The sequence below is a fragment of the Triplophysa rosa genome, linkage group LG10, assembly GCF_024868665.1.
Source record: "Triplophysa rosa linkage group LG10, Trosa_1v2, whole genome shotgun sequence".
Taxonomy (NCBI): domain Eukaryota; kingdom Metazoa; phylum Chordata; class Actinopteri; order Cypriniformes; family Nemacheilidae; genus Triplophysa; species Triplophysa rosa.
Genome location: NC_079899.1, coordinates 4,621,861 through 4,631,260, shown reverse-complemented (window position 1 = coordinate 4,631,260; position 9,400 = coordinate 4,621,861). Strand labels below are relative to the sequence as shown.

Genomic DNA, 9,400 nt, shown 5'->3' with positions numbered 1-9,400 from the left:
TTTAACAGAAGCTACATACATTAAAAAACAAAAACATTGTGACACGGTCTGTACTCAACAGGATGCGAAGAAGTTATTAGACTAATTCTGTTTTTATTTTTTAAAGAATAAGGTTATCATTCTTGAATTTTGAAGAGAATGCTAAACAATCGTATTTTAACCTAGGGTTAGAACTAAACTAGGGGACTATTCTTATTTTAGATCTTGAAATATCATCTCAAACTAAACATTTATTAAATAAAACAGTGTAGAACTAAACAAAATGGAGATGAAGATATACGTTTTTCCTAATTTCAGGTTTAAAAGTTTAACCCTAAACCAGATTTTGACATGTTTGGTTTTTAACGTGAGGATCAAAAGAATAACATTGTTAAGTCCTTGACTTAACTCATAAAGACTATAATTGTGTTAAACTGACAGTTTAGAGGTGCTAACACATGTGGATTGCCTTCTTCGCACAGGCAGAGAGAACATGTATGGCACGTGCATTAATCAAAAGCTAATTGACAACCGTTGTTAAGAACGTGGACCAGTAATATACTTGCTCTATGCCTAGCAGACACCCCCCGACATCTTCCACAGGCAGAAGAAAATCAGACAGGATGAAAACGCATATTTTTTAAATGAATCTTTGACTTAACCCTCGCACACTAAACCTTTGTCAGAGCACTTTGCCTTGTTTAGTCTAACAAAAACTCACATTCGGACCGACTCTTCCATGACCAGGAAGAACATGTCGGGGCATTTCCTTTAATTAAAATGTAGTTTATGGCACATTGATAAGAAGCCAGACCCCCAAAGTCTCAAACACTTTCATCATTTGTCAGATAAAAGTCAAAACCAATTTGCTCTTAGAAGAAACGTCACAAGCATAAAGATTAAATTTAAAAATCCTTCACAGCTCATCCTGTTGCCAGGTAAAAAGACAGCCAGGTGAAAGCACCGTCTTGGTTTGGAGCTGGGAGGGGTGTGTGGGTTGGATAGCTGGAACTTCATTTTCATTTTAACAACTGACTGCATGCATCACACTTCAACTCAGGCAAGTTCTTTTTAACACTTAAAACCTGACTTCGAAATATTATTTCATCGAATTTAATTGAATCGCTATTTATCTATTTTATTTTACATCAGTGCTTCTTATTTCTTTAACTCATCTTGTATTGCTTCATTCACAGACATTACGGTCAAAAACCAACCATTCTGAAACCAAATCCTTATCTCTTCTACAAACCCTGTGGGGTGTGAAACAACAAGATCTGGAAATTACAAAAAACAACAACAACAACAACAAAGGGCATCATTCACAGGAGGTCAAAAACCAAGCATTCTGAAAACCAACTCAGACACATTCTTTTTAAACTTAAAACCTGAATCTTTTAGCTTATTTCATTTAATCACTATTTATCTATTTTATTTAACATCAGTGCTTCTTATTTTCTTTAATGCATCTTTTGTTGCTTTCATTCACAGGAAGTCAAAGACCAAGCATTCTCAAACCAAATCCTTATCTCTACTGCAAAGAAGGGGGGAGGGGGTGAAACAAGGAGGCCTGGACATTATAACCTGTTTTCCTGAACAAACAACAAAGGGTTCATAAATGTACACAGGATGTACGGTCAAAGGTCATAATCATAAACCCGGCAGGGGGTAATAAATTATGGGTAATAAATCACGTTTTTGACATTCGGTGTATCATATTTACTACTAGTCTGGTTCATTTACATAAGTGTGAATGCTATATGCTTATTTGTTCTTTTCAACAGCTTTTTATAAAATCACTAATGATGTCCAAAAATATCTTGCATTTATGCTTTATGCAATTTATACTTGAACTTTCATAAACATTGCTTGCAGGTATATTTTATTTTTATCTTTACTTGTTACGTTTTCATGCCTCATTTAATGTGAACCTTGTGACATGTAGCAATTTAGGTTTTCTGTTGCAACACAGTGATCCAGCTGTCACCCTCATTTCCTTCCAGTTTTTAAATGTAAAAAGCACTCCGTTTTTTTTAAATAATGAAAGCTAAAGTAAGGTAGCTAGACAATCTGCCTGACTTGTCTCATCTTCTTTGCAAACAAAATCAACAACATCAGGGAGAAGATTACAACCGTGCAACCGCATGTTCCACCTGATTAAGTAGCATCTTATAGTCCACTTAAAGAGCAGCTGCTATCATTCAGTACAGTAAGCAAGTAAGAATTGTGCAAAATTATTAAAGCAGCTAAATTGATAACATGTATGCTATATCCTATACTGACTAGCTTACTAAAAGAAATGCTTCCGGAAAACATAGATCCTATTCTTAATATTATTCATTCATCTCTGTTATTACGATATGTCCTTAAAACTGGCTGTTATTAGGTCCCTTATTAAAAAGGCACAACTTGATCCTAGAAAATTAGTTCATTAAAATAAATAAATTAAAACCTCAACCTACCTTTTATTTAAAAAATACTTTAAAGGTAGTCTCCTCGCAGCTATGTTCCTTCTTGTAAAGAAATGGTATCTGCAAAAAATTCTAGTCAAGTTTTAGACAATATCAAGCAGAGACTGCTCTCCTAAATATCACAAACAATCTGCTTTTGTCTTATGATCGTGGCTGCATCTCTCTGCTCGTTTTACTCGACCTTATTGCCACCTTTGACATTATTGACACAGTGTCCTTTTAGATAGGTTACAAAATTATGTTGGCATTAGTGGCACTGCTCTGGTGTGGTTTAAATCATATTTATCTGACCATTTTCCACGCGTAGCCGTAAACAAAGAGGTATCTCAACGATCACGAGTCCAGTACTGAGTGCCACAGGGCTCAGTGCTAGAACCTCTGCTCTGTTATACATGCTACCCCTAAGAGATATAATTAATAGACATTGGAGTTAGTTTTCACTGTTATGCTGATGACACTCAGCTCTATATTTCCTCAAGTCCCCATGAAACACATCAATTCACCAATATGATGCAATGTAAAACGGAAATAAAAAACTTGATGGTTAGCAACTTCCTACTATTAAATTCAGAAAACTAAAGTTCTACTTACCGGACCGAAAACTTCTGCAAGTAACAACCTAGAATACTACCCTCGATGAATGTTCCATAAAGCCTTCATTGACTGCTAAGAACTTAGAAATTTGTATATATTTGAAAGGAATCTGTCTTTTGTAAGCCATGTCTCCAGCATTTGTACAAAAACGGAGTTTTATCACCTTAAAAATATATCCAATCTACGACATGCTGTGAATGGCAGATGCAGATGTATGCTTTCATCACATCAAGATTAGACTATTGCAATGCCTTACTGGGTGGTTGCCCTGCCGACCTGATACAAAAACTTCAATTGGTCCAAAATTCAGCAGCCAGAGTTCTTAGAGGAACAAAAATGTACAATCACATCAGCCCAGTTCTGTCAACACTGCACTGGTTGCAAATTAAAACATTGCATAAACTTCCAAATCTTGTTAATTACATATAAGGCCCTGAATGGTTTAGCTCCTCAGTACCTGACTGAGCTCATGTCGCATTACAGTCCTTCACGTTCCCAGTGGTCTCAGAATTCTGGCCAGTTGGTAATTTCTAGAATTTCAAAATCAAGTGCGGGAGGCAGATCATTTTTCTACCTAGCGCCTAAACTTCCTTAGTCTTCACTTTGTCCCTTTTAAAAACGAATCTATTTAGCATTGCCTAAACCTGACTGTACTGCACCACACTCCAAATCCCTTGCAGTTGCAGGATTGTTAGGCTGCAATAGCTAGATCATCCGGAACCAGGAACACCTATCACTGATGTACTTGTTACATATAGTGCATTTTCCAAATGGAAGTGAGTATCCCTATGCCCTACTCCCATCTGTTTTGTATCTGTATCGTGTGTTTTTTGTTATTTAATAAATAAATGTGTTACCTTACTTGCTCAAAATGCCTGAATATGTGTGTATGTGTAATGTAAATACAGTTATCACGACATTTTGAAATGAAAATCAAACCAAAACACATGCTATTACTGCAAAATAATGCCCCAAAATGTACATTTTATATTGACGGTAGGCAATAGTGTGTCCAGCTGGGAGAGTTGCTAATTTAGTAAACGCTCATGTTTGTCATATTTGAGGAAGGGATAAACGACATACGTATGTCGTATGGGTTGGAGGATATGTTAAGTTTTCTAAAGCAGGTTTAACAAAATTAAGTAAACACTTAAATGTATGTGTATAAAATAAAATAACATCATATATAACATCATATAAAATAACATCATAAACCGTCAAATAAACTAACATACATTTCGTATGTTTGAAAACAGACAACATTCATTTTACAAATTACAACACTTTCTTGGTCTTCATCTTGGTTTTTATTTCTTCTAACTTTTCTCATTGTCTCGCTGTCAAAAGGACAGTTAGCATTTTTAGTTTACAGTCACTGTTTTGTACCAAAAACATGCAAGTGGCTGGCCAGACGGGAAGCTGCATGTTATGCTGTGAAGATGCAAATGTGTACAAACATTGAATGATCTAGACTTATACTGTATATGACACAGTATGACCATGTACGGCTATATAAAAGATGTACAGCTGCATTTATATTTTTTGCAAATGCATGTTTATCATACATACATAGGTAACACACGACTGAATAAAAACAATTTAAACCAAGTAACGTGGGTCAATACAAGCAACATTATATAAGTGACCACCGAAAGGATAAGCCCTCATTCACATTTTGTGGATTCAGGCCTTACATAGAGGTTTTCTTTACTGAGCAATGCAGACACGGAGCTATTTGCATCTTGCAGTTTTGTGATATCCATGTGACAGCCGGTGTTTTTTTCTTTGTCAGGTCGCACCCCAGTCATCTCCTCATAAACAGGAACTACAGGCTGTGGCTTTTTTTTTGACCATTTACACTGCATGTAAAAGGAAAGGGTGGGGTTACCAGAAACAGTTAATATGGATAGTGGAGTATATACTGTAGAAAGAAATTAGAAAATAACTGTTTCAATAAAATTGTACAAGAGCAATCTAAGCTTAGTGACTCGCGTGTGTGTGTCACTGCATTATCTGTTCGTAATCAACAAAAAAAGTCAGAAGAAAGTGATACGTACATAGTAAACTGAAGCGAAGGTGATCACCACAACACCCAAAAGACATACAGCTGCAGAGATCACATACAGCAGTGGCAGGTAACTTAAACAACTACAGGGTTCGTGAGCTGAAAGAGTCACAACAAATATTATCACATAAAAACATTGTACTTCATTTTAATGTGTTAGTTTTAATATCCAATTTATGCACTAAATATATATCAAATGCAACTCCTTTTTTTGTCATACTGTGACAAAAGTCACATTGTAGAAATCCATCTACACATGCGATTTCTCAATTAATAGTTTCTATGTTGGTTCCAAACACCGAATTTGAGTCCCTCTTAATTTTTAACTATAATGAATTATAATATCGCTGAAATTTTGCTTTAAGTGTAAAACAACACTAGAACATAAATTCAGGCATAAGGTGTATAATGAACATAGATTATGGCCAAAAGGTTTCATTTTTCATGACAACTTGAAGCAGATGTGCTAAGCAGCTAAAGCCCTACATGTATCGATAGGAAACACTGGGCACGAGCTCACCAAAATTGAGGACTAATGAAGGTTTCTGTTTTTCTCCATTTTTTTATGAAACATACAGATGTTGGGTTCAAAATGCAGTGTACTTGAATGGTCATAGTCAGATCTTACTCCAGTAGAGCTCTTTAGGGATTTGGTGGAATGTAAGAGTCGAAATGAAATGAAAGATGTCTACATCTCCAGTCTGACATATTTTAGCTGACAATAGAGGGACCTAACAGTGCACCAGTGTTGGGTAAGTTACTCTGAAAAAGTAATAGATTACTAGTTACTAATTACATATTCAATAGTGTAATTAGATTACTGTACAAATTACTCTCTCCAAAAAGTATTTAATTACTTATTACTAATTACTTTCTATATCCTACATTAACCTTGATTAGTTAAGTGATTCAAGGATAGACATGAAACGACTCTTTTAATTCAGTCAAATAAATAATATAAAACTACATAAAGTACTCTTGTTAACTGACCAAAGTATTACAAATGTGAGAATTATACATTAAAGCACGGATTCTAAAGTTAGACTTTGAATTTTTATGTCAATTCCACTATTGCACACACAAATATTACACACAGTATTTCATTTAATTACTTCAGAAGTAACTGTAATTAAATTACAGAAAAAAACAAGAGTAATGCCTTACTTTACTTTTTCAAGGGAAAAGTAATTAAATTACAGTAACTAAGTATTTGGTAACTAGTTACACCCAACACTGAAGTGCACATTCAAAAAAGTAAACTTTATTGTATAACAATTGTATTAAATAAAGTATTTGTTGAATTTTGCTGTATGTTCATTATTTGTTGAATGGGTCCTGTAGTTTGGTCGTATTTAAATAAACCGTATGGTACATTGACATCTAGCGGTTGAGCTTGGAGTCTAAATTCAAAATAATGGAGAGACAAGTTTAGCCAAGTAATGTTTTTTCTCGGTTTCTTTTGCTTGTTATCAGAAATAATCTACACGCACTCTATTCAAAGAGTAAGAGGTGAAACTGGGGTAAAAATGCTTGATAACTGACATGGTTTCTAGTGAGCCAAGGCTTTTGTCATCATGTATTATCATCATTCAGGTTGAATTTCAGCTTAAATGTTTTTATTTTTTAACAACGCAGCTGATTTTGCCATTGAGACAGCAAAAAGTTGAGTCGATTTTACCCCAAAATGGCGGAAGTGCAGGGCGCTGGTGTTGCAATGGAAAGTTATATTAAGATTCGCCTCTTGGTATCTATGCTCTTTACTCTATTGTTTGCAAATGTGTACCGGAAGTTAATGGCAGTCCATGAACACCCGTACAGTAACGTTTGTTTATGTTGTCACTTTAAAACCATCTATAAGCTATCAGTTAAAGTTGTGGGTGAAAAAGATCTGTGGCTACCACCCACTCTGCCCAAGATTTTGACAGAAATTTGTAGAACACCAGATACCATCAGACTGTGCTCATTAACACAATCAATAATGAATTGGTTGCTTGTTTGACGCATTACCAAGGAAATAAATCCACACTGTTTCATTAAATTTGTTACATAACTTAACTACAATTGTGAAGGTCACCTACAGATGTCTTCAACATGGATAAAATACTCCATCTTGCCAGGAATGTTCCTATGATATGGAAGATCACCATAGTAGAATTCACAGTAGTACACATCTGTGTCCGGTCCTTGCAGGTTTGAGATTCTCAGATGAACGGTGTGGTTATCCAACTTATCATGGACAGTGATGCGATCCTTGTCCTCGGTTATATTAAAATATGGTTTATTACCTTTATTAAGATACAACACTTCTCTAGACTGTAAAAGCCTTCGTTTCAGTGAAAAGGCAAACAGCTTTTCCTCTTTATGTGCAGATTCACAGGAAATGTCAATAGATGAATTTCTTCTTCGGTGGAAATAAAGACAATCCTCATGTTCTGAGAGGAAAAACTTCAATGTTAGTCACATTTTGAGAGGCACATGCTTTGCAAAAAAAAACGGTTTAAAAATTAAGAGACCACTGCAATAATTCATTTCAAATCAGCATTTCTAGATGTATTGTCGCCACTCCCATCCAGTGTCTGATGAATTTCAACAAAATCAAACCTCAGGACTGACAAAGTCATCCAACAGCAAATGTGAAAGACTGACAGCATGACAAGACACATGAAAACTGAGATAAAAAATGTTGAACTGTTCTTAAATGCATGTACAAATATTGCTTTTGTATTGCTTAAAAGTAAATATGTAATTTATTTCTTTGCAGTATTTGAGAAAAAATACAGAGCGTCTTTTCTGTTCATTTGTTTCCCCAGTTTTTATTTTCTGCAAATAAATGCAAAAAGAAACATTTTTTTTTTACTTGGCAGAAATATTGTTAGTAGTTCACAGAATGAAACAAGGGGGATCATTTTACCTAAACCTATACCTATGAATAGTACATTTTAAAATCTGAAATACGGTCTCTGAAATGGTCTCTTAATATTTTCAGCAGCTATATATATATATACAGTATATATATATATATACAGTATATAGTATCAGAAGCACCAGTTTTCAATAAATATATATAGCTGCAACATATTATAGATAAACAATACTTCTAAATTTATGTTGCACATCTGACTGTTTTAGTTTTGCTGCTAACACAAAATGTAAATTCGTCAAAAATTCTTAAACTTACCAGTTACAGAACTTGTAAGAAACAACAGAATAACATGAGCATAATTTAAGCCAACCATCCTTAAAGATTAAACTGTAGGAAACACAGAAATGTGAACTGATTGTGAATAAGAAAACATCTCACATGAAAATAAGGAGTATGACTCCACCTTAAAAGGGTGTGGGCTTTGGGGTTCTTAAAAAAAAAGAAGAGAAAAAGGAAACTAGAGTGAGGTGTCACAACTTCAGTCTTTACAAAAAGTGTTACGAAAACAACTTTTAAGAGTCAGGAACTTTGTGCAATAGGACAAAAACAGAAGCAAATTTAAAATGTAATGCAGGAATCAACTACATTTACATTTACATTTAGTCATTTAGCAGACGCTTTTATCCAAAGCGACTTGCAAAGAGTTCAGGGAACAATAAGCAATATGTCATACAGGAGCAATAATGCCATAGGTGCTAATACAGAGTTACTAGTTTCAACAAAAGCTAGACCAATACCTGTTGAGAGAAAGAGAGAGGGTTAGTTTTTTTTCTCATTTGTCTGTCAAGTATTCACAGAAGAGATGGGTTTTAAGTAGTGTTTTGAATGTTGTGAGAGATGTGGTTGACCGGACTGAGTTAGGAAGGATGTTCCACCAGGAAGGAGTTTTAAACTGAAAGTGATTTACTGCCCTTATGAGAAGGCAGTACAAGACGCCGCTGGTTTGCTGAACGCAGGGATCTTGATAGGGTGTAGGAGTGTAGGAGGGTGTGAAAGTATATCGGCGCAGATCCAGTGATAGTCCTGTAGGCAAGCATTAGTGACTTGAATCTGATACGGGCTTCAACCGGTACCCAGTGGAGAGAGATGAAAAGGGGCGTCACATGAGCCCTTTTGGGCTGTTGGAAGATGAGGCGTGCTGATGTGAACTAGAATGAAGCTTCCGGTTCCTGTCTGCATCCCTGCACTTGCACTTTGTTTTAATATTAGTGGATTTTATTATCGTTACTTATCACTGTCGTTGCTAACTTATCCTGATATCTCAATAACCCTGTTCTTGTTATTTACTTGAAGATTCTGAACCAAAATTGATAGTTAACTTAATGCCGTTAGCATAGCATTAGCGTGTTAGCTTGCTTTCTGTTTACA

At 35.2% G+C, this 9,400-nt stretch overlaps 1 protein-coding gene across 1 annotated transcript; it reads right to left on the bottom strand.

The window, feature by feature from the left end:
- Window positions 1-4,338: 4,338 nt before the first annotated feature.
- Window positions 4,339-8,419, bottom strand: cd7al (cd7 antigen-like). The gene is made up of 4 exons (XM_057344129.1): window positions 8,288-8,419; window positions 7,188-7,541; window positions 5,102-5,208; window positions 4,339-4,903 (listed from the first exon to the last, which is right to left on the bottom strand). The coding sequence occupies exons 1-4, from the start codon at window positions 8,343-8,345 to the stop codon at window positions 4,709-4,711; spliced, it is 714 nt and encodes a 237-aa protein (XP_057200112.1). The 5' UTR covers window positions 8,346-8,419; the 3' UTR covers window positions 4,339-4,708.
- Between the last annotated feature and the right edge of the window lie 981 nt (window positions 8,420-9,400).

Excerpts from the sequence above, each read along its gene's own strand:
- cd7al (XM_057344129.1), bottom strand. The coding sequence starts at position 8,345 with ATGGTTGGCTTAAATTATGCTCATGTTATTCTGTTGTTTCTTACAAGT. Across the intron at positions 5,209-7,187 it reads TATCCATGTTGAAGACATCT|CTCACGAACCCTGTAGTTGT; the intron begins GTAGGTGACCTT and ends TGACTCTTTCAG. Across the intron at positions 4,904-5,101 it reads CCTTCGCTTCAGTTTACTAT|TGTAAATGGTCAAAAAAAAA; the intron begins GTACGTATCACT and ends TTTTACATGCAG.